The sequence below is a fragment of the Aegilops tauschii genome, chromosome 3 (genome assembly GCF_002575655.3).
Source record: "Aegilops tauschii subsp. strangulata cultivar AL8/78 chromosome 3, Aet v6.0, whole genome shotgun sequence".
Taxonomy (NCBI): domain Eukaryota; kingdom Viridiplantae; phylum Streptophyta; class Magnoliopsida; order Poales; family Poaceae; genus Aegilops; species Aegilops tauschii.
The window spans coordinates 87,640,329-87,664,117 of record NC_053037.3 but is presented as its reverse complement, the minus strand read 5'-3'; the positions used below and the strand labels follow the sequence as shown (position 1 = coordinate 87,664,117).

General features: G+C 45.7%; 4 protein-coding genes across 5 annotated transcripts; 3 read left to right on the top strand and 1 right to left on the bottom strand.

Moving 5' to 3' along the window:
- Window positions 1-306: 306 nt before the first annotated feature.
- Window positions 307-2,999, top strand: LOC109786620 (UDP-glycosyltransferase 73C1). Its single transcript, XM_020345198.4, has 2 exons — window positions 307-1,524; window positions 1,846-2,999. Exons 1-2 carry the CDS (start codon window positions 1,031-1,033, stop codon window positions 2,840-2,842), a joined length of 1,491 nt encoding a protein of 496 aa, XP_020200787.1. The 5' UTR covers window positions 307-1,030; the 3' UTR covers window positions 2,843-2,999.
- Window positions 3,000-3,379: 380 nt separating this feature from the next.
- Window positions 3,380-12,246, top strand: LOC109786619 (UDP-glycosyltransferase 73D1). The gene is made up of 4 exons (XM_020345197.4): window positions 3,380-4,512; window positions 4,856-9,544; window positions 10,219-10,359; window positions 10,585-12,246. Exons 1-2 carry the CDS (start codon window positions 4,019-4,021, stop codon window positions 5,892-5,894), a joined length of 1,533 nt encoding a protein of 510 aa, XP_020200786.1. The 5' UTR covers window positions 3,380-4,018; the 3' UTR covers window positions 5,895-9,544; window positions 10,219-10,359; window positions 10,585-12,246.
- Window positions 12,247-14,190: 1,944 nt separating this feature from the next.
- On the top strand, window positions 14,191-18,083 carry LOC109786618 (prefoldin subunit 6). Of its 2 annotated transcripts, none has more exons than XM_020345196.4 (6): window positions 14,191-14,398; window positions 14,920-15,125; window positions 15,227-15,297; window positions 15,387-15,511; window positions 15,593-15,653; window positions 17,804-18,083. In XM_020345196.4, exons 2-6 carry the CDS (start codon window positions 15,032-15,034, stop codon window positions 17,855-17,857), a joined length of 405 nt encoding a protein of 134 aa, XP_020200785.1. In that variant the 5' UTR covers window positions 14,191-14,398; window positions 14,920-15,031; the 3' UTR covers window positions 17,858-18,083. The 2 variants fall into 2 exon arrangements, with proteins under 2 accessions (XP_020200785.1, XP_040259486.1); XM_040403552.3 differs by having other exon boundaries at window positions 14,225-14,398; window positions 14,924-15,125.
- A 962-nt stretch (window positions 18,084-19,045) lies between these two features.
- LOC109786617 (uncharacterized) lies at window positions 19,046-21,779 on the bottom strand. The gene is made up of 6 exons (XM_020345195.4): window positions 21,439-21,779; window positions 21,113-21,324; window positions 20,694-21,011; window positions 20,544-20,618; window positions 20,311-20,385; window positions 19,046-19,777 (listed from the first exon to the last, which is right to left on the bottom strand). The coding sequence occupies exons 1-6, from the start codon at window positions 21,638-21,640 to the stop codon at window positions 19,232-19,234; spliced, it is 1,428 nt and encodes a 475-aa protein (XP_020200784.1). The 5' UTR covers window positions 21,641-21,779; the 3' UTR covers window positions 19,046-19,231.
- Between the last annotated feature and the right edge of the window lie 2,010 nt (window positions 21,780-23,789).

The window sequence follows — 23,789 nt, the reverse complement described above, 5'->3', positions numbered from 1 at the left end:
GGGTATTTGTTACTCCCTCTTATACTACCTCCGTCTCAAAATTCTTGTCTTAGATTTATCTAAATACGGATGTATCAAGTCACATTTTAGTATTAGATACATCCGTATCTAGATAAATTTAAGATAAGAATTTTGGGACGGAGGGAGTATTTCTTTACGGAGGGAGTGCTAAAACTAGGAGTCTCTTTCAGATAGTGTTTCTTTGGTTTTGTGTGCATGATGATGCGCTGAGTAGCGAGGACAGACAGTGAAACAAAACGGAGGAGGAGGCGTTGCCGTCGTACCTCTTTGCGACAGAAAAGTTTATATCAGTGTTGAATTGGATGCACTGCCCCCACCGCGTCGCTCCAAAAATGGACTCGCGTTTTCCAAATCGATGGAATGCTTTTCTCTTCAGAAGCTTCTCACTTCCAAAGGCCTGAGGGGATACTAACCATACCGAGTAATCTTTGACTAGACTAATATGGTCGAAAAACAGACAAGAAAATTCCACCCGCTGTCGCAGTACACTGAATCTCCACATGGAAAATAATGCACTCCTGTCATATTATTGGCAGAACCAGCTGACTCTGCCTTCCACAGGCCACAGGCTTGAGAGTTGAGTAGCACCATGCATATACGGCAAGTCAGCATCAGAGTTGAACATCATCCGGGCAGCCAAATTCAGTGCATCGAATGGCGTCCTCTTCTTTGACCATGAGCGGTGCCAGGGATTAATCTGCGCCATCGGATGTCCCATCGGACCGCCTGGAGCCCTGGACGCCGCCTTCCTGGAGGTTCAGAACTTGAGAAGATTCATTCATCCACATGGCCGACTCCATGAGTCCATGGCTGACGTTAGAGCATGCGTCACTGGCAAGAGGTGACCAAGTTGATACGCTGCACCCGTTCCAACGTCAGCTCGTCAACTCGACTTAGGAAGATATAGCACCAGGTGCTATATACACACAACGGTTGCCATTGCACCGCCTCCAAGCCCTCCCAGCTTGACAAACTCCACTAGCACTTTTGCTGCCACAGCCGATCAGCCATGACCTTTGCAGGAAGCGGCGATGGGGAGAGCGGCTCCGAGAGGGCGCACTTCGTGCTGGTACCGATGATGGCTCAGGGCCATACCATCCCCATGACCGACATGGCACGCCTGCTGGCAGAGCATGGTGCGCAGGTCAGCTTCATCACCACGCCGGTAAACGCTGCTAGGTTGGAGGGCTTCACCGCTGACGTGAAGGCGGCGGGCCTGGCGGTTCAGCTTGTGGAGCTCCACTTCCCGGCAGCGGAGTTTGGCCTACCGGACGGGTGTGAGAACCTCGACATGATCCAATCAAAGAATTTGTTCCTGAACTTCATGGAGACCTGTGCCGCGCTTCAGGAGCCGCTCATGGCATACCTCCGTGAGCAGCAGCGCTCGCCTCCTAGCTGCATCATATCTGACATGATGCACTGGTGGACCGGCGACATCGCAAGGGAGCTCGGCATCCCGAGGCTCACCTTCAGTGGCTTTTGTGGCTTCTCGTCCCTTGTCAGGTACAAACATAAAAAGGCAAACCTTGTGAGTACTGGACATATTTTTGCTGCTATGATTAAGTATTTTACTTCAGTAGTAGAGGACAGATTACAGTAAATTCCTTCCAGAAAAGAAGAAAGCATACATATATAATAGAGTACACAAGATAATAAAATCAACGTGTGTACTACCTTACGTAATGAAACATGTAATTCAAACTGCATAAGGAAGTATAGAAAATAAGCATTTTCATCAGATATTGTTACGCCAGTTGCAGCTGGTTGATGTGTCGACAATGTCTGCACTTCAACGTATTCTAAACAACTAATATCATATTGCAGGTACATCATTTTTCACAATAATTTATTGGAGCATGTCACAGATGACAATGAGCTCATCACGATCCCGGGGTTCCCTACACTGCTAGAGTTGACGAAGGCTAAGTTGCCTGGAACCCTTTGTGTTCCGGGTATGGAGCAAATCCGTGAGAAGATGTATGAGGAGGAGCTGAGATGTGATGGTGAGATCACTAATAGCTTCAAAGAGCTCGAGACATTGTACATTGAATCTTATGAGCAGATAGCAAGGAAGAAGGTCTGGACGATCGGGCCAATGTGCCTCTGCCACCGAAACAGCAACACAACGGCCGCAAGAGGAAACAAGGCGCCAATGGATGAGGCACAGTGCTTGCAATGGCTTGATTCAAGGAAGCCAGGCTCAGTGATCTTTGTGAGTTTTGGAAGCCTTGCTTGCACTACACCACAACAAATTGTTGAGCTGGGACTGGGACTCGAAGCCTCCAAGAAACCGTTTATTTGGGTGATCAAAGCAGGACCTAAGTTTCCAGAAGTCGAGGAATGGCTCGCAGATGGGTTCGAGGAGCGTGTCAAAGACAGAGGCATGATCATAAGGGGCTGGGCGCCACAGGTGATGATCCTGTGGCACCAAGCCATTGGAGGATTTGTGACACACTGTGGGTGGAACTCAACAATAGAGGGCATCTGTGCAGGTGTGCCCATGATCACATGGCCACACTTTGCAGAGCAGTTTCTGAATGAGAAGCTGGTGGTGGATGTGCTGAAACTTGGGGTAGAGGTTGGAGTGCAAGGAGTTACACAGTGGGGAAGTGAACAACAAGAGGTTATGGTTACCAGAGATGCTGTGGAGACAGCAGTGAACACCCTGATGGGTGAAGGGGAGGCTACAGAGGAGTTGAGAATGAGAGCAGAAGACTGCGCCATTAAGGCAAGGAGGGCTTTCGACGAGGAAGGTTCTTCTTACAACAACGTAAGGCTGTTAATTCAAGAAATGGAAAACAAGACGAATGCATGTGGTTGATAGAGATTACCTAAGCTCGCTTTTTCGGTGTAAACATGAAGTGAAACATCCTAGAGTACATATATCATCATATAGAATTTTGTACCAGGCTCACAGGTGATTATTTAGAGATTATAGATGATCCAAATGAAGGGAATATCAATTATCCTCTCTATTATGTACGCTCTTTCATGGCAGTCCACATAACAACTACACAGTCTGCTATTCTAGATGGTTACGCTCTCCCTTGCATTTTGCTACCGCTGCACGACTAGCCACGGTTCGTGGAGACGTAGGACAATGACTCCGAGCAACTAGGGAGGGGCGCCGCCGTGCACCGGACACTGCGCTTTTGCATTGCACCAGGCACTGTACATGGCCTAATAACAGACCTTGTTTCATTGCTAATCGCTGCGGTCTTGTATTAAATCCTTTTTTTAGGGGGTATTAAATTCTTTCTAGATATGGAGTTTATTAGGTCTGTGTGCATGAAGCAAAATGAAAACAAGGAGCCTCGGTCGTACCTCTTTGCGTCAGGAAGCCACTGTGTTGATTAGGATGCATTGCGTCGCTCCAGAAATGGACTCATATTTTTCATATCACTGGGAGATCCTTTTAGCTTCTCACTAACAAAACTCTGAAAGGATACAGACAATAAAATTCCACCCACTGTCACAGTACACTGAATGACCGAATCTCCACACGGAAAATAATGCACTATCATATTATATCGGCTGGCTCGGCCTTCCACAGCCTTGAGAGTTAAGTAAGTGTGCATATACGACAAGTCAGTATCAGACATGAGGATCATCCAAATCCTGTAAAAATGACTCCTCTTTGAGCATGACAGACGGTAGCGGTGGTTAATCTGAGCCCTCGATGTTTGATCGGACGGCCTGGATTCTGATGATTCAGAACTTAAGAAGATTCATCCACATGGCTGACTCCACGAGTCCATGACTGACGTGAGAGCATGCGTCACTGGCAAGAGGTGACCAATTTGATACGCTGTTGCATCGTCAGCTCATCATCTTTCCTTAGGAAGACATAGCACTAGGTGCTATATGTATACACTACAGTTGCCATTGCGACCATCATCAGATTGTGCCCACACATCGTGCTATCTTGCCGGTGTCACTGTCTTCCCAGTTTGACTGACTCCACCACCAGTGCTTCTGCTACAATAGCCGATCAGCCATGACCTTCACCGGCAGCGGCGATGGCCAGAGCGGCTCCGCGAGGGCGCACTTTGTGTTGGTACCGATGTTGGCGCAGGGGCACACAATCCCCATGACCGACATGGCACGCCTGCTGGCAGAGCACGGCGCGCAGGTTAGCTTCATCACCACACCAGTGAATGCCTCCAGGTTGGCAGGCTTTGCAGCCGATGTGGAGGCGGCGGGCCTGGCAGTACGGCTCGTGGAGCTCCATTTCCCGAGCGCCAAGTTTGGCCTACCGGACGGGTGCGAGAACCTGGACATGATCCAATCCACGGATCTGCTCTCCAACTTCATGGATGCCATCGCTGCGCTTCAGGAGCCGCTCAAGGCATACCTCCATGAGCAGCAGCGCTCGCCTCCGAGCTGCATCATATCTGACCTGATTCACTGGTGGACTGGTGACATCGCAAGGGAGCTTGGTATCCCGAGGCTGACCTTTAGTGGCTTTTGTGGCTTCTCGTCCCTCATCAGGTACAATCATAATAAGAGGCAAATCTTGTGAGTAACTAATTTTGTATACTATGCATATTATTGCTGCTACAATTAAGTGCTTTACTTCATCAGTGGACGGAAAACTAGTGTAAATTGCCTCCAGAGAGAAGAAAGCATTGAACATATAAAAGGCTACACCTGAAAGGAAAAAGAATGGTCTGGGTACTAGTTTGTGTGATGAAATATGTAATTTACACTGCATAAGGAATCACAGACAGCAAAGGTTTTCATGAGCAAGTTTTTAGGCCAGCTATATCTGGTTGACGTTTGTCGAAGAAGTCTGCTCTTATACGTATTTGAAACAATTACAACCATCTTGCAGGTACATCACTTATCACAACAATGTATTTCAAAATGTCAAAGACGAAAATGAGCTCATCACAATCACAGGGTTCCCTACGCCACTAGAGCTGACAAAGGCTAAATGCCCTGGAAATTTTTGTATTCCTGGTATGGAGCAAATCCGTAAGAAGTTCCTTGAAGAGGAGCTGAAAAGTGATGGTGAGGTAATTAACAGCTTCCAGGAGCTGGAGACATTGTACATTGAATCCTTTGAGCAGACGACAAAGAAGAAGATCTGGGCGGTCGGACCAATGTGCCTCTGCCACCGAGACAACAACACTATGGCCGCAAGAGGAAACAAGGCGTCAATGGATGAAGCACAGTGCTTGCAATGGCTTGATTCAATGAAGCCAGGCTCAGTGGTCTTTGTCAGCTTTGGCAGCCTCGCTTGCACTACACCTCAACAGCTTGTTGAGTTGGGACTGGGACTTGAAACCTCCAGGAAACCGTTTATTTGGGTGATCAAAGCAGGAGCTAAGCTTCCAGAAGTTGAGGAATGGCTGGCAGACGAGTTCGAGGAGCGTGTCAAAAATAGAGGCATGGTCATAAGGGGTTGGGCACCACAGCTCATGATCCTGCAGCACCAAGCCGTTGGAGGATTCATGACGCACTGCGGGTGGAACTCAACAATAGAGGGCATCTGTGCAGGTGTGCCCATGATCACATGGCCACACTTTGGGGAGCAGTTTTTGAATGAGAAGCTGCTGGTGGATGTGCTGAAAATCGGGATGGAGGTTGGAGTGAAAGGAGTTACACAGTGGGGAAGTGAAAACCAGGAGGTTATGGTTACAAGAGATGAGGTGCAGAAAGCTGTGAACACCCTGATGGATGAGGGGGCGGCTGCAGAAGAGATGAGGGTGAGAGCAAAAGACTGCGCCATTAAGGCAAGGAGGGCTTTCGATGAGGGAGGTTCTTCGAATGACAACATAAGGCTATTAATTCAAGAAATGGAAATCAAGACGAATGCATGTGGTTCAGTGGTTGATACAGATGGTAATAAGCTCTCTTTTTTGGTGTAAACATAAAGTAAAAGAGCCTATAGCATATTTATCGTTATAAAGGATTTCTTTTACAAATAACCGGTAGCCTGTATCAGGATCACTGTCTATTCTGTTGCGCAGGTTTCATATTTTTTTGGGAAAGGGGATATCCCCGGCCTCTGCATCATACTGATCCACACAGCCATATTTATTAAAAACAATTCAGAAGTTCAGTAGTTTCATAATGATTACACGGTCTGCTTCTCCGAATGGCATGCTCTCCTTTTCATTTTGCTACCACTTACTCATCAGAGTTGATAAGAGTTCAGAAAGGAGAAAAAATGAAATAAAATGTATGCACATTATCAAACTGGGACTAAAAGCAAGCGATGATTCAAGGTGAATAATCCAAAGGAAGATAAGGAAGTGAAACCCACATAAAGCACATATGAATTTAGAAACTTATGTTTGACTTAGCAGTGTGACAAACATGAAATCTCAAGGATCCCTCCATACTAAAAAGAGGTTCAAGGTTACCTAAAATAAGGCTGTCTTGTACTGTTTACATGAGAAGTAAATGAAGGATCAAACTCAAGACTAGTGAGCAAATCTATTGTTTTAAACGTGCTGGTTGATGCTCCTAGTTGCCAAAATCAATCTAATCCTGCACTTAAGTCTTCTAAACAGATAAAAGTATGTACTCAGTAAAAAGAGCCTATAGTACAAATAACCTGTTGTCATTAGAAAGAGCCTATATATCATTGGAACTAATTTTATTTTACAAATAACCCGTTGCTTGTATTAGGCTCGCTGGTGGGGCCGTGATTGTTTAGAGATTAAGCGAGGGTCCAAATGACAGCGATATCAGTTGTCTACGCTGTTGTGCAGGTTTCATGGCAGTCAACATAATGATTACACAGTCTTCTTCTGCAGATGTTATCCTCTCCTTTTCATTTTGCTACCACTTGCTCATCAGAGTTAAATAAGGGTTCGGAAAGGAGAAGAAAATGAAATAAACTGTATGCACATTATCAAACTGAAACTGAAAGTAAGAGATGATTTGAGGTGAATAATTCAAAGGAAGAGAAGGAAATGGAACCCACATAACGTGCATTTGACATTAAAATCTTATGTTTGACTTAGTGGTGTGGCAAACATGAAATTTCAAGGATCTCTCCATACAAAAAGAGATAAGGATCACCTAAAACAAGGTTGTCTTGTACAGTACCGTTTATATGACAAGTGGCTAAAGGGTCAAAGCTCAAGACCAGTGAGCAAATCTATTGTTTTGAACGTGCTGCTGACGCTCCTGGTTGCCAAAATCAATCTAAACCTGCACTTTTCGTCTTCTAAACGGATAGAAGTATGTAGGAGTATTTATCTAGCAACTGGGGGCACAAACAGGATTGAATAAGTTCAAAGAAACCATGGTGTAATAATAAAAGCATATAAACAGATGGCTGTTTCATAGGAAGTGTACAGATTTACTGAGCAATTATGAACAGGCATGGTCAAATGTTTTATATTCAAAGTAGGACAGTGTGTTGAGTTCCTTACAAAGTCAAATATGAACTAGGCAGTGGGAAAGATGTAAACTGGAGGAAATAGACCAAACCTGGTTTCACTATGCACCGATGAGCCATGACTGTCACTTCATCTGGAGCATTCTGTAAAACATATGGATAGCCTCCTCACCGTGAGGACCAGAGGGCTTTGGCAAGTGGGCGTCGAGCTCTAGCCCAAACTTAGCCACCACGTGCACGTGAACGGCGTCGCCGACAGCCGGCTCCACGGCGCGCGCCAACCCGCCGCATTGAGCAACGGCGGGAACGTGTACGCGTCGGGCCTGGCTCCGCGCGCCAGGATGCCCACGTACACCCGCAGCAGCATCCTCGGCGCCAGCAGCCACCGCCGCGAGGCGCCCCGGCGAGGAATTTCATCGAACGGGCGACGGGCGCACCGCAGGCCCCCGCAGCATGCGCTTGCTAGCCTTCCGCACGCGCTCCTCGCCGCGAGATTGTCGCCGAGTGATGCGCAGGGAACGGGTCAGCAGAGGAGTCCGGGCGGTGGCGCTCGGCTTTTGGTCGCGGCAAGCAGGCTCGCATTCGTCCTCTGTTTTCCCTTCTTCTGTTTGGAAGGTCTGATGAGATCGGGAATCCTGAAGATGGTGAAGTTTTACTCCCTCCGTCTAGTAGGGCGTCTCCAACAAAAACATAAAAACTGATCCGCACATTAAATTTCAGGTTTTTTTAGCGCCAGATAGCTCCATCACAAGCTGTAAAATAGTGCACAAGCTAAAAAGCGCTATCAGAAGCTGCAAATTTGGGACGTCGGATTGCGCGCGCTTTACAATTTACACTGCGTGTTTTTTGGACGCGCGTTTTTTAACATCTACTAAATCAATGTTTGACCCGGCGCACTAAAAATGCTACAGTGATTTTAGTGCGCGAAATTTTTATGCGCCTAATGAAGATGCTCGACGGAGGAAGTATTCTTCAAGAAAAAAAATCATTGGATAGATTTCAGACATCATCGAGCGTATCCGATCCAAGCCATATAACCATTCAGCCTTGACATCTCTCAAAGTTTGTCATAAAATGGCTATGGCTAGTACAGTACTATTTTCACTACGACGTATATATGACTAATATAAAAACTACATTCTAGGTAAATGTATAGGAGCATCCAACTATCGCGCACACCTCTTCAACTCGATCTTCGATGTAGAAAGGAAAAGAAAACACTCAATCCGTCAAGTACCGGGGCCTCCAACCACCGCGCATGATGCAGCGAGGTCTCTACTCGCCGATACGGCTTCGCACACCACCGCAAGGTATGCAGTAGCTACAGCGAGAGTCTCGTGATAATCGATTGATATGATTCTCTATATTGCGAAGTCTCCAACTCAATCAATAGTGTACCAAGTATGGGGGTCTTCTACGCTACCGTGCACGATCGCAGGGTCTTCTACTCGCACATACACTTCTCCGACCATCGAGCACCACTGTCAAGTACGTACAAGCTACAGCGAGCAAACATGAAATACCCTACACCCACCAAACTTAGTGTACACAAATTAACCAGCACCCTTGGATCTAACCCACTTAATTGTATCTAAGAGTCTGTATTACTTCGGTGGTCTGCCATCAAAACGAATGGACGAGATTAAATGTTTTGCCGGTCTGCCACCGACGTACGGTCTCCACGCATGCCCACTAATTCGCTCAAGACCTCGTAACCCCGAACCAACATCACGTCTCAGTTGCGAAAAAAATATCACGTCTCCAACTCCAACCATAGCTCTCCCCTCTCCCCCAGCCGCCACAGAACTCCTCCCTGTTCCCATCGCCGCCGCCCGCCGCTTCTCCTCTCCTCTGCTACCCCAGGCGCGAGGAACCAACCTCCCGAAGCAACCGGAGCGGCAAAGCGGCGGAGGAATGGAGAGATGGCGTCTGCGATGGCGGGGAAAAAGATGGGGCGGGCGTCCTACATCCGGATCAAGCACGAGGAGGAGCGGCACGAGGCGTCCTGGAAGGAGCCCGAGGGCTGGGTCTTCTCCGCCACCGCGCACCGATGTCGCCGCGTGCCTTGGCGAGCTCCGCGACCAGATCCTCGCTGGTTGCGCCTCCTTCCCGACCTCGCCGCACAGCACTCCGGCTGCTCCTCCGCCCGCCGCGGCGGCGACCTAGGTACGCCTCCACTTGCCCCACTTACGCGCTCTGCAGGCTTTCATATAGGGTCTCCGATCGTGGCGAACCAGAAGCACCAGCCCAGGAAGAGCTCGACAGCGTGGAGGTCCTCCCCAGCCAGTAGTACGTGACCAGCCCGAGATCCGCCGCCGAGCCAAGCACTTCTCCTTTCTTTTTCTTCTTCTGTTACCCAGCCAAAACAATTTTGTGGAGAACAATCATATCTGGTTAGGATCCACACAGGAATCTACAACACAAATAATGGAGGAGCTACTACAATAGAGGATGGACCTGTGGTTGCTTCCCAGCTCTTTTCTTCAAAACAATCTGAGAAAGAGTACAAAGGAAATTGGAGCATATGGAAAATTGCTCAGGAATATCTCCATCTTATGCTTATTGCTTCGATGTACAGTGACCTATAAAAGGGTGAAAACAATCAGTGAGATACTTCTCTGGATGTAGAGCTCTCTGACATACGCCTAAAAGATAAAATTATATTTTTTACATTATTATTCTCAATACTATAGTTGAACATTCATTACCTTGTGGTTCGTACTTGGTCCCAGCCTCCCAAGCATAAATCTGAAGTTGTTCTGTATAGGGGAGTGAATTGTATGAGAGTGTGTTTCCAGGCTTAAATCTGAAATTGTTGTGTATACTATATGTGCATGCAGTGTGTATGGTAGAACCAATCGATTTGCAGAAGATAGCATGAACCGGAAGGGTAATCGGTGCCGCCACCGGAAGGCTCGGCAGTGCTAATCGCCGGAACTACACTACCGGCAGTGCCATCCAAATCCTCGGAGACGCTCAAGGTATATACAATGAACACACAAAGGGGTCCACATGCAATTATCTAATTATTGGATGCATCAGATTAACGTGCTGAATGAATCACATGTGTATACTTGAGACAAATGAATGTATTAATGGTTAGTAATTTTTTTATCTATCCTTTTTACATGTCCTCGAGGGTGACCATAGTAGCATCTTGAGCCCAAATACAGTCCTGCCATCTAACACCGCCTGTAATTTTTTAGCTACAGGAATTTGGACCGTCCTGCAAGAAGAATCAGTTGAGAAGATTGGACTATGCTACTTCTCTAAGGCTGAGTATACACTCTTTGTTGTTAATTGTAGTGATAGTTACTATTATTGAATTGCTAAGGTGACAAACTGACAGTTATTGCTTGATGAGCTTACTCTTGTTCATCACATTGCATCCCTCTTACACGGGAATCATCAAATGTTCACACATATGTATGTCCTTTAGTTGTCATTTGCTCTTTTTTATTTTTTCTTCCCTTTTTTGTGTGGATAATCCAATTTCTTATGTTGTCAATGGATCTTAAACATCTTCACTTCTGATTTCTATTTCAAACAGACAGTGCAGCTTTGACGGCCTCTTATTTCATGCCGACAAGTGTATTTTGTTCCATTAGAAATATATAACTATATTTTATTCCTGAGAGAGCAATCTTATACGGGAATATAGTGTTGTATTTTGTGCACCCTCATTTGGCAAGAGTTCAGGTTACTATTTGTCTCTGTGTGAAAGTTCTCACATTAGTTCATGCAGAATATGTCTATATTTTTACCAAGGGGTTCCAATGATTCGAGGACTGCATATGTGCAGATCTAGAAACTCTTTCTTCCCAAGATGGGCAATGTGCAGATCTAGAAATGGTATGTCCCCTATGCGTGTATGACTGTTGGTGGAGATGTTCATACTTTAGGATCTTTGGTTCCTGAGTTAGTGAGGTGCATGCTCTCGACCCTGACATCTACTTACTCTATTGTCATCTATAGTCTGTATTGTGCTCTGCGCTTAATGTGCATTGGGTGCATAGCAGAACATGAATTTCAGATGCCCTTATTTGTTTGATGAAATGCCTCCTTGATCTGCATGCCAGGTATTATAGCATACTGTATATGGCTTCTAAGCTCTTTGAAAGTTTAGGACACAATAGGAAGTCATATTACAGCGGTTTCCGATTAATAACAAAGCTGAAAGCACAATCTCTATTTTTCGAGGACAGCAAAATTGTTTTCTAGAACTGATAGTTTCTTCGGTATTTTTTTGTTTGCTTTCTGTTACTTTATAACTGAATATGAATATGCAGTTAGCTTATTTTTCTTTTATGTGATATGTGAGTAAATAGCAGTTAGCTGCATGGGTTACTGTGGTTTCAAGCTCAACTTTTGTGTTATCTAGCTGCAGTGCTAGGACTGGTTGTTTCCCAAAGAGATGATATGACCATGAGTTTATGGCGTTTTTGAGCTTGATGTCTTCTGTATAAGAGAAATGAAGTCTTCGGCATGTACACTGTGTAAACAATCATTGGAAAGGCGAGAGGAAGATAAGAGGAGCATATAGAAGTTTGTGATTTGTATAGGAGGCCTTGTTGGTATGATTTATTTTCCTGATGGTATATTCATCTCATTAGGAAGGCCTTGTTGTGTGGCTTTGGTCTTCCTAAATTTTTCTGTGATTTTTCTTTTCTTTTTAGGTTTGTGAAACAATGACTATCCTAGCACAAGATCTAATCATGGAAATTTCCTTATTGTACAGTTTTCCATTTTGAAATAGTAGACCTTTCTCCATTGTTGAGATGTTGATAGGACAAGTTTTCATTGCTTATCTTACCAGGACTAAGATTAGCCTGGAGAAAGTGTGGCTTGCATGCCATGTCATACACAAATTATTAAATTTTCGTTCTTCATTTTTTTGTTCATGAATGTTGCACTCCTGGAGGTGAGACTCGGAATGGGTGATAATGGTCCTGGCTACCGGAGAACTCTTCAAGCTCGTGGTGCGTGCTGTAACTCCCACTGTGGCGCTGTAGTCGAGCCCATCAATTCAAATTCTGAAGATAACATGTAGCCTGAATCCAAGAGGGAACAAATCCAGTTGTTCCAAGACGCGTTCTTTTTTGTATATCTTGTTGACAGTTTGCATCTCTGCCATGTTCACTTGGACAATGCATATATGTATTACAAGTCCTTCCAAGTTCATAGAATAAATTAGACATACTTCTGAAATCTTTACTTTACGATTGCGGTTTCATCTTGGATTATGACTTCTTTTTTGTCTGCTCCAACTTCGCATACATCCTCAGAAGATAAATGTGGGGTTTGTATTGAATTTCACCTTTAGAGAGGCAGGGATTATCAGCACTACAGAATTCAATACACATGAATAATGTGTTCTTTGGTTGAGACGTGCGTTGCACGTGCATGCTAACTAGTGATGCGAAGTCTCCAAACAATAGCTACTTGTGCATGCAACTGAGGCCTACAGATGCTACCGCACACGAGCATCGATCGATTAGGGGCCTCCAACTACCGTGCACGAGCATCGATTGGGTTCACTAATGTGAAGTCCCACATGATAACGCAAACTACCCTGCCTCTCGCTCGGCCCTGATACCCACCATATATCGTCCGAGGCCGAACTCATCCGAGGAATCATCAAAAATTTCTCCCTCTCATTTCTACCACTTTTTTTACGTCATGGAAGGCCCAAAAACGTCATCCAAGTGTGCTTTCGGATCACCCAGGATGGAAGCTTTCGGACCGCCCAGAATGGAAATTCCAATTTCAATCATAATTTTTTGTCATAGAAGTATGTGGGCAACACATCCATGACAATACGTGTTTTCGTCAGTATTATTGTCATGGAGTGTTACTTCCATGACAGAAAATGCCAAGAATGGCTTGGACGACGTGGAGGTCGGCTCCTCCTTTTGTCAAGAAAATGTCAAGTATTACTGTCATGGGAGTGTTGCCGTGAAGAAGGCGGAGCCGACTTCCACGTCGTCCAAGCCATGTCTACACGTCCAGTACTACCTCCACGGAGGCGGCTCATGTGACGACCCCTCGTCGGGGGGAGGAGGGGGCAAGAAATGCCTCTCTGAGGCGGAGGCGCGCTAGTAGCAGGGCTCGACGGTGTTCTCCAAGTCCAAGGTAGCGCCGACCTGGGTCCTTGTGGACCCCACACTGGCGGGGGCTTGGGCCTCGATCAGTCTAAGACTACCGTGGAGTCAGACGCCCGCCACAGGCGCCCGCTCAACACCCAACTCTTCCAAGTTGGGTTGGTCGTGTTTGAGCGTGTCATTTGCCTCCAAGTCGAGGAGATGGCGCCGCGGCAACCGAGAGGAATGTTGCGATGCCTGGCGGGCCTTCTTCCACTGGCGCGACACCGACTTGGATGGTGGCGGCGACGCCGAAGATGCGGACAACGACAGAGGTGCCGTCGCCCTTGCTGCCCATGCCTATGAGGTCATAGTCTGCTACTTGACCTAGTTTAGTTTAATTCAAGTTTATGTTAAATTGTTAATTTTGTCTGTATGCGTGTAATGTATCGAACTTTCATATTACATGTTCGATCTGTTTCAAATATGCGGGCATTTGATGATCATGGGTGGATGGCCGACATCCAACTGGATTTGACGTGTCTGTGGACATTTGGTGATCCATGTTTTTTCATATTAATTTGGTGATCCATGTTGAACATGCCCTTAGTTTTTTTATTTTATTTTTTGAAACTGAAGATGCCCTTAGTTTTTTTTTTAACAGGCCCAGGCCAGCCCAATTTCATTTCGATTCTCAGGCCCAGACCAGGCACATATTTTTCCCCGCATAGAGCCCAGGTGACCAACCAAACAGGCCCTCCCACCGCCGCTCCCGATTACTTCAGCCGCCGGCCGCCGCCACTGCCGCCAGCCTCGGCCAGAGCTTCTCCGTCCCCTACCCCTACAGACCGCGATCTCGTCCTGAACCACCGGCCGCGACTGCTGCTCCGCTTGCTCTCCCCCGTCGGAGATCCGCCCGGAGCGACTTTCGTCTTTCTGGGTAAACCCTAGCCTCAATTGATTTTTGTTTTTCTTTCGTCCGTGCTGCGAAAAATCGAGGCTCTTACGGAGTCTGCTGTTACCGTGGACGTTTGTGTCGGTGCGACTGCGTCGGAAATTCGCGGGCGCATTCACCGCTGGCTGTATGCTTGGGATCTCGGAGCTCGTAGGATTCTCATTTGGAGAGTAGAGCTGGGCGCCGGATCCCTTTGTTTATTCATTATTTATTTCGAGATGCGCCAGAGAACTATTTGATCTCGCTGTCCGGAATGTGCTGCCCATTGCCTTGTGGTATTTTTGGCGGTGTAGATTGGTGAGAAACTGAGAAACTGTGACCATCTCATACGCCCAGTCTTTTGTGCCAAACATTTTTCCTAAGCTGCAGTGTAGTTTGGTGAGAAATTGAGAATACAAATGAAATATGTTGGATAAGAGTTTGGATGTCATCTATGAGCGAGCTATTCCCATCGGAGCCACACGCAAAGATTTGATTTAGTTTTGTCGCTCTCCATGCTGTTTCAGGTAGTGCCGACGCTACAGAAAGCCCAAACCCGGAAACAGAGAAGACGACGCCACATCTACATTTGCACTCCCACGCTTAAAGCCGGAGGCGGCGTAGGAAGCAGCGATAGCCATGGCGTCGTCGTTGGCAACGGCACCGGCTGCTGTACGTGAAATGCAGAGCGACCTTGAGTCCCAGGCCAACGCCCTCAGCAAGATCCAGAAAGGCATGTGCACTTTCCCGGCCTGCAAACCCCTTGAGAGGGGGAGAGGAACCCGTCCCTCCCTGCTCGCAACCCTAACTCTATCTCTTCTGCTCCCCTTGCAGACATCTCCAAGAACCACGAGGTCCGCAAGCAGTTCACCATCCAGGTCGGCGAGAATGAACTCGTCCTCAAGGCATGAACCCACGCTTCCTTGGTTCAACTCTGTTCTGATTGGTGATTTGCGTGAGTACCTGGTTTGATCTAGTTTGGCTTTGTGCGTAGGAGCTGGAGCTGCTGAATGAAGGGGCAAACGTGTACAAGCTGATTGGGCCAGTGTTGGTCAAGCAGGACAATGCAGAGGCGAAGGCCAACATCAAGAAGCGCATCGAGTACATCACGGCTGAGCTGTGAGTGGCTATGAGCTGATCTGTATCGGTTTTGAATTGTGTTGATGCTGTGATGAAGGTGTGGAATTACTTTCTTTGCAGAGAGAGAATGGATCGGGCGCTCAAGGACTTGGAGGAGAAACAGAATAGCAAGAAGGAATCGGTATGTTACTGTTTCCTTATCAATTTATTTTGGGCTGCTTGACCACATAAGGAAAACCATTAGAAGATGATATGTGGAACTTACCTAGATTAATTTTTGGTATGTGAAAACTGTTTGGACTTGTTTGGAGTGCGGGAGCGACTTTAATTGTCTTGGTAAACCATATGTTCTGTCATCTCTGTGATTTTTTTGAACAACATAGTTATGGTGTCCTTGAATTTTTAGAGCTGCACAATGCTAACATGCGTGGCACTTTCTGAACTTTGTCTGTATAGTGCATTATAGTTTTTAAAAAAGTAAGTTGAGCTGGATACAGTGACACTGATGGAAGTTGAAAAATGACTGACATTGTCCAAGAAAAATGATAATGAGGTGATGTGATAAAGGGGGAAACTACAGAGAACCTATGGTCCTGAGTGGAGAAGAAATTAAGACAGGATTGAAATAATTCCAGCATCAGTACTAATTAAGACTTGAGAGAGGATTCAGTGCATGAGAGAGAACAAAATGGTGTGATAAAAATGTGGTAGTACTTGTATATATGTACTGTGAGCTCATGCTACCTTGTTTCCTTATCCCATCATCTGTTTTTAAACTTAATCTGGCTAGCTAGGATTATTTGGTAGTAGCCATCACATGACCAAATCTCTGCAACATAAGGTGACATCAATTTTGCACTCCTTCAATTGTCAAGCTTTCCTGACTGTTATCCGCAGCTTGTCAGTACCATTCCCGGGATAAATAATCAAATTTGTACATAAAACAACAAGGTTCTGGTTCCCGGGCTTGAATTCAAGTCGGAAACCAAACCCAATTAGCTTGCTGGCCCAGTGATGCTGTGGTATCGTAGACAAACGCTGATCAAGCAAAAATTTCAAACGGTAATGGTCTATATGTACCACACCCACATAGGTACGGTCGCCAGTGCCGCACAACATGTACAAGGCCGATGAGCTCCCTCTCATAGGCTGCTAGTTTGGCATGTTGCTAGAGGCCCTGAACCTTGATGCAAAATAGCCCTGAACCCGCTGCCTGACGTATCACATTCCACTACAAAGTCAAGGGCGAAATCAGGGAGGTGCAGCACGGGCGCTGTGGTGAGAGTGGTCTTCAAGGAAGCAAAGGCTGTGGCGGCCTCAGTTGTCCATACAAATGCTTCCTTCCGGAGGAGCTTGGTGAGGGGTGCAGCGATGGTGGCATGGTGCCAAAGTCACGGTTGAATTTACGATGGTAGCCAGCTAATCCTAAGAAGCCAGACACTGCCCGTACAGACTTGGGTGCTGGCCAATGAGCTACAGCCTGAACCTTTTGTTGATCTATAGCCACACCCTTGGATGAAATCATGTGCCCGAGATATGTGACAGTGGTCTCGCCGGAAGAGCACTTAGAGCGCTTGATGAAGAGGTGGTGTTGATGCAGTGTGAGGAGGACCACACAAACATGTCGGAGTTTTTCTGATCATGAGGTGCTGTGTAGGATGGAACAGCTACTTCCTATTCATGTGAGCGGTAATGGAGAAAAGTTGTGTGGAGGCGATAGTTCCGGAAAATGCAAATCGTGTTTTCCTATTTTACCCATCCAATTGCATATACTTGCCTTAACAGAAAGCCTAACCAGAACTAACCAAAACTGGTTTTCCCAAAAATCCTCCGAAAACTCGTTTTCCAAAATCCCACATCTAATTATCAGTATCCAACCAAACTACTTCAGCCCTTTTTTATTCACTTAATCCAAGAATGCAGGAATATGGAAAATCTAGGAATTAGATGGCATAACATGTTGAAGCATATATGCCCGTTGGTTACTGGAAACACATGAATACGAAATAGGAGTTTTTTTTTGAAAGATTAGGTGTGCGCTATATTTGTCACGGAAACAAAGGAAAATCTCTATGAGGTTGGATCCAACAGAAATATTCCTTTGGAATTGCATACAAAGTAGTCTAAGATTTTATGGGTTCTAATCCTATAAATCAAATAAGCTTTGAAATAGGAAACAAAATATAATAGATTGCTTTGAATAAAAGAGGCCCTTAAGTTATACCTCCATAATGGTCATCCTCATCACGGCCATTCACTGTATTCAGTTAACTCTGCAATGCTCGGAATAATTGTCCAATTTCTTTTTATTAATGTATTTTTGCTAAGCAGATAATCAAGCTGCAACAGAAGATGCAGGCTGTACAAGCGAAGGCTCAGGCGTAAATGAAGGGTTCCCTGCATTAGGGCCTTTGTCCTCCCAAATGTTGGGTCTAGCCTTGTGTTATCTATCCCCTAAAAAGGTGAAAGAAATCTGTAGTGTTCAGAGATTGAGAGAAGTTCAAGGTTTGTGTAGTGAGAGATTTTGTTTGGGAGTGGATACTTGGTTGAAGATGTACCTCTTGCTGGTTTCTAGTAATATGCTTGAAATGACTTTTATTTTGAGAAGGAATTGGATCAATCTTTTCATGTACCATTTTATTTCTTCTATCTTTGCTTATGTTGATTAATAGATTCATTTTTAGCAATGGTGTTGGGAAGTTTTTTTTTTGTGTGTGGGAGACCGATATTTGAGTATGTGAATTCTTGCCGGTTATCATAATCTTTGAGCTAATTTGTCTGACATCTTGGAGCGCCGTGTGGGCTGGCGTGTTGCATTTTATAATAACAAATCTGTATGACGTGAAAATATACTCCATGATGAATCCAATGGTATTGATTTGGTGGTGTATATGTTAATATAACTTGTTGAAAGTTTATAAAGTTTGACTTTAGACAAAACCTAATAAGGGGAGTAAAAAACCCGCAGGGAGTACCAACTGCAAGATAGAACATCGTCTTGCCTTTTAAGGGTTTTGGTCATATATTAGCACCATAAACAGAGGCGCCGGGGCTGAGAGAGGGAATGTGATGTAACGAAAAACTGTAGGCACGTTTTACTAAGCCAAGCACATTGATTTGGGAAACTTGTTACTAGCGGAGTCGCTAGCGGATGCATCATTGATAGAGGTGCCAAGCTTGGTTTGGGAAACTTGTTTTAACGGTATTAACAGTAAAGAAAGTAGACAATACCATCTGAATGTGCATGTGGATTCTAAAGTAAAATGCTCTTATATTACGGGACAGAGGGAGTATATGTTAGACCCGATTGATATTGAACCATCAGAATAAGTATGCCTTCGGTGCAACACACGAGCACTTAACTAGTTGAACCAATATTCGTTTTCTTTAGCTTGTACCGACAATTTTTGGTATTTAAAGGGTTTTCTTGGGATGTACTACCTCTGTACACTAATATAAGACATTTTTGCGGTTCAAGCAAAAACGTCTTACAATAGTGTACAGGGGAGTATTAGAGTTGCCCTTAGGCTGGAAAAATTGGGAAACTAAAGCAGTAGCCGGAAACGCAAGGTAGGAAAAGAAGTGGAAAAAATGAACTACAGCTCCTCATCAAAATGAGCATAGCTGGCATGATATCAAATTAGTGTACATCAAACAGCTCCTAGCACTGACTGGCGCTAGCTTGTAAACCTAGCACAAGCCACACAACAGCCCTTGCTGAAAAGATAACAAACTGTCATCCCAGAGACGTTTTCATCACTACACGTACTTTCCCCTGTACTTCGGCTTGGAATCTTTATCGAATTTGGGCTTCCCATCATGCTCAGCCGGGCTGAACACAGCAGAGTGCAGGTTGCCCTCCTCCATCCATTTCTGGTGGTTCTCCCTGAACTCCTGGTGCCGTTCCTCGCCTACCCTCTCGACCTCTTCTGTGTACGGCTCAACCTTCACCATCGTCAGCAGAACCCGGCTGTACCGCAGGCTTAGGATCTGCTCGCAGGAGGAGACCAGCTTGAAGCAGGGGTGCTCCGGAAATTTTGCTGCGTCGGCAACATCATCATCCCGCAAGACCGGGTAGAAGAAGACCAGCCTGCCACCAATCACCAGCATTCTCGCAGCAAGGAGGAGGAGGTCATGAACGCATTCTGCAAGACTGTATGGCGCGGTTGATGGAATATGGTTCTCTCTCTTGTCGTCCGGAACTATGTACGGAGGGATGATGCCTTTTAGGAGCTTCCGACCACCGGACTTTCGCCCACCAGCTCGGACACCATATGGGGGGTCGCAGATGATTGCATCAAATATCTGATGACAAAAACAGCAGTAGTTTATCATGTCTTCAGACCAAGATGATAGAATAAGACTGTATCCAAGGGGTAGCATGCAGCTTACACACAAGATAACCTCCTAATTATAGCAACATAGTACAATTGTTCTACCACACAATAGTCTAAATGTTCATATATCACGCAGTAGTTTATAGATTATATGCTCCAAGTACCGCTTTCAAGGACTATTAAGGAAATAATAACCATCAATTATTTTCTCACGGGACTAAAAAACAAGCATTTCATGGTGAATTTGTTTCAAAGATGGCTATACCAACCACATGAAGGTCATATAAGCATTCAACTATGACTGTGACTGAGTATCATGTCATGTGCGTCCATGGAAGACTTCAAGCACAACTACAACATTCAGTGGCATTAATTTGTGCAAAAGGGATGTAGTTGCTGATACTTTTCTTCATTTCCAACAAGTCACTAATGAACAATTCCAAAGCTGTAACAGTGATGAACTGCAACACTGCATAAACAGCGGAAAATGCAGGATAGTACCTCCTTCAATCCTGGACGCCAAGGTGGCAGGTTGTTATCTGCTCGTAGCACACACAAAGGCTCTGGCAACTTGTACTGAATAAGATAACATGGTCAACACATTACTACATGAAAGAATCGGTATCCACCAACTCACGGACTAAATAAGATGTCACTACTTCAAGATACTAATAATGATTATTCAGATGATACTCATGACAGCCACGCAAGAAGCTTCTCTGAACTAAAATTACCTGCTCAAAGTTGCTCCAAATATTGCAATCGGGGCCACGACCATCCCGCACAACTCTTATATCAATATCTGCACCCTGAAAGAACTTAATAAGCGAGACATTACCTAACAAAAGGATAGCGGTGTGTTTATTTCTGCGATAAGAACAAACCATAGTCATGGCTCCAAAATGTGCAGCGGCCACTAAAATACTCCCGGTGCCAACAAAAGGGTCATACACAAGTTTCCCAGGCTGTGCGAGCCCTTGGTTGGCCATGAGAAACGCCATTTCACAGTCCATTGCAGTCGGACCAATGTACTTCCTGCTCTTCAACTCATATGTCGGCACTACATGCCTATCTGCTGCTCCAACCAGCCGGCCAAAGAATACCGTCTTCTGAGCAACTGGTGGAAGGCCATTTTGTGGCCCATAATCATCAGTCTCCAAGACAAAGAACTTGTGATCGGGCTTCTTCAAATTAACACGGCCCTAAACAAGAGGAACAGCACCGATTTACAAAGTAAAGAACAATTGCCATTCACAAATGCCTCGGAGTTAATAGCACAAGGTAGAAAAATTGTGGCAGTAACCTCGAATGGGATGTAAGTGAACCTCTTTATAATCGCATTCTGTTCTTCGAAGCTGACCGCCTTGCCGAAGCTGTCGACGATAATCTTGAACGAGCTCTCCGGCGTCAGGTACGGCAGCTTCCTTTCGTCGGGGTACACCCGTATCGCCTTCTCCAGTTCGTCGTAGGTGGCACCTTGCCCCCACAGCTCATAGATCCCCTTCACGAGCAGGCCTGGCACATGCGGTGTCCGGGATAAACGCGAGAAGCTAGGCAGTGGCGCATATCATGCAGGTTGCAGGCATGGTACCAGAAATCAATAAACGATGACGAGGGCAGCTCGCTTACTGCGGTTGGCGATCTGCGCGGCAACGCGCTCGTCGCCGGGGAGGCGGACGAGGTGGAAGGGGGAGTCTTCGTGGTGATTCTCGGGCATACGCCACTCTACAGCGGCCCCGGCGCCGGGGCCGCCGAAGAGCTCGGCGAGCGACTGCACCTCCGGCCGCCGGTAGTCGAGGAGCCTGTGGTAGAAGACGCAAAGGTACCACATCCCCCCCCCCCCCCCCCCCCCCCCCCTGTTTTCTCCGTGGCTCCGGCAGGTCGACGACGGCGGAGGGGGTGGCGTCTCCGGCGGCGGCGGGTGGAGGGAATCGAAAGCAGAGTGCGGGAAGAGAAAACCTACGTCAGCGCACAGTGGGCTTATCGACTCTACGGCCCAGACTGTAAATGAACTGCGCCCGCACTGCCAACGGCCCAGAAAATTAAGACAGCGCCAGCTGTGAATCCGCGCTCATTTACGTTTCCCTTTTCTCAAAAAAAAAAAACGTTTACGTTTCCCTTTTTTTTGAAACATCAAGACTTTATTCCTCAAATGATAGACAGATCGTTTACAATAGCATGAGAAATAAAGTCCGGGATAGTAGATTCCCAAAACGAGGAAACTCTATTGCTAAAAGAATTGCTAGCTAAGATATGAGCAACCTCATTTGCTTCACGAAGGCAGTGTGAGTATGATGTATCTGCAAAATTGAGAGCAAGTTGTCCGCACTCTAAAATTGTTGCTACATTTGGTCCCGTATATGACTCTGGGTACTGCAAGGATTGCACCCCAAAGCTGTTATCAGACTCCACTTGTACTTTATTGCATCCGATTCTGCCAGCCAAATATAGACCATTGCGTATCGCCAAGGTTTCAGCTGTGTCCACACTAGTGACTTGAGGTAGATACCATGTGGCTGCTGCTATGAAGTTCCCTCGGCTGTCCCGAGCAATAGCTCCTGTTGCTCCTGAAAGAGTGTCAGGAAGGAAAGCTGCGTCCACATTCACTTTTATTACATCATTAGTCGGGCGTTTTCACATATGATCATGCTTCCTCTCCACAAGTTTGCTTGAGTAAGCACAGAGGAAATTGGTAGCTAAAGCTCTGATTGATATGGCCGTTTTATCAGCTGCTTGGATCTCTTCTCCTCTCACATATTGGCGCCTCTGCCACCAGAGATACCAGGATACCACAAGAATTAATTCGGCCATGGGCTGTTCCTCACATACGCCCTGTACTCGAGTGAGAATCTGTATAGTGACTGATCCTGATCGGTCCTGCCTAACTACCTCCAATATGGTGTTATGAACCCTCAAATTATGTCCATATTTCTTGCACTCTCCTGCATGTAAACAGGCAGTGCTGGATGTCTTCCAACCCCACTGAGCAGAACGGGCACTGTGGGATTAGCGGGATATGTCTGTTGGCCAGAATTCCATAGCAGGGTAGTGATCCATTTAGTGCCTTCCAAGCAAAATGTTTTATCTTCCCAGGGATTTTAAGATTCCACACTTCTTGCCATATTGTATCCTCCTGAGTATTCCCTTGCCCATCTGATCTTGCAAGGCTCCGCCTAAACCTCAAATAATTATTGTTTATTGTTTATAGTAGAAAGTTGATGCAAAAAAAGCTCTCCAACAACTCCAGTAAACTAAAAGAAAAAGGGTCCCGTAAAAATACCCCCACATTTTCACAACTATACGGGAAGATAGCCCTTCCCGTATAATTTGGCGGTAAAAGAGCGGCCTAAAGTTCATGACTCGGGTCCTAGGTCACCACCGGCACCATGCCGGCATGCCACCCACCTCGGCTTCCCCGCCTCACAGTGCCGACCGCCACCACAACCCCTGTCACGTTGCTCATCGCTCTGGTTGCTCCGGCCGTTGTCGCCACACCTCCTAGCGTCGTGTCGCTGACTTGCAGGCCCCATAGACATTTAGTGAGAGATAGAAAAAACAAGATTTTAGGGCAAGAAGTTTTACAAGAACTGAAAAAAGTAGTTGTCCGACAACTTACCGTAAATTATATGGTCATCGTATAAAATCATTTTTACGGGATGGTTTTGCAGAAGTTGCTGGAGTTGCTCTTAGTCTAAAAAAGGTTGATGTTTCTCTTCTAGTATGTCGCTAGCAGGTTCCACATTTCAACAATTTTTTGCTAGTTTTCTGGTTTTCTTCGAGTGGTTTTCTCTTTCTTCTGGGTTTTGCTTTGTTTTGGGTTTTAGTGTCTTTTGCTTCTTTTGTTTTCCTATGGTTTTATTTATTTCTTATACTTTCCTTTTTTTCATTTGTCGATTTTTTTTTCCTTTTTCCTTTTTCCGTTCAGTTTTTCTCTTTTATTTTTTTCATCTTTATTATTTTTAAATTTGTTCTTATTATTC

Coding starts and splice junctions, on each gene's coding strand:
- LOC109786619 (XM_020345197.4), top strand. CDS start 4,019: ATGACCTTCACCGGCAGCGGCGATGGCCAGAGCGGCTCCGCGAGGGCG. Junction 4,513..4,855: donor GGCTTCTCGTCCCTCATCAG/GTACAATCATAA, acceptor ACCATCTTGCAG/GTACATCACTTATCACAACA.
- LOC109786620 (XM_020345198.4), top strand. CDS start 1,031: ATGACCTTTGCAGGAAGCGGCGATGGGGAGAGCGGCTCCGAGAGGGCG. Junction 1,525..1,845: donor GGCTTCTCGTCCCTTGTCAG/GTACAAACATAA, acceptor ATCATATTGCAG/GTACATCATTTTTCACAATA.
- LOC109786618 (XM_020345196.4), top strand. CDS start 15,032: ATGGCGTCGTCGTTGGCAACGGCACCGGCTGCTGTACGTGAAATGCAG. Junction 15,298..15,386: donor AGAATGAACTCGTCCTCAAG/GCATGAACCCAC, acceptor CTTTGTGCGTAG/GAGCTGGAGCTGCTGAATGA. Junction 15,512..15,592: donor GAGTACATCACGGCTGAGCT/GTGAGTGGCTAT, acceptor CTTTCTTTGCAG/AGAGAGAATGGATCGGGCGC.
- LOC109786617 (XM_020345195.4), bottom strand. CDS start 21,640: ATGTGGTACCTTTGCGTCTTCTACCACAGGCTCCTCGACTACCGGCGG. Junction 21,325..21,438: donor CGCGCAGATCGCCAACCGCA/GTAAGCGAGCTG, acceptor CGCATGTGCCAG/GCCTGCTCGTGAAGGGGATC. Junction 21,012..21,112: donor TCACTTACATCCCATTCGAG/GTTACTGCCACA, acceptor CCTCTTGTTTAG/GGCCGTGTTAATTTGAAGAA.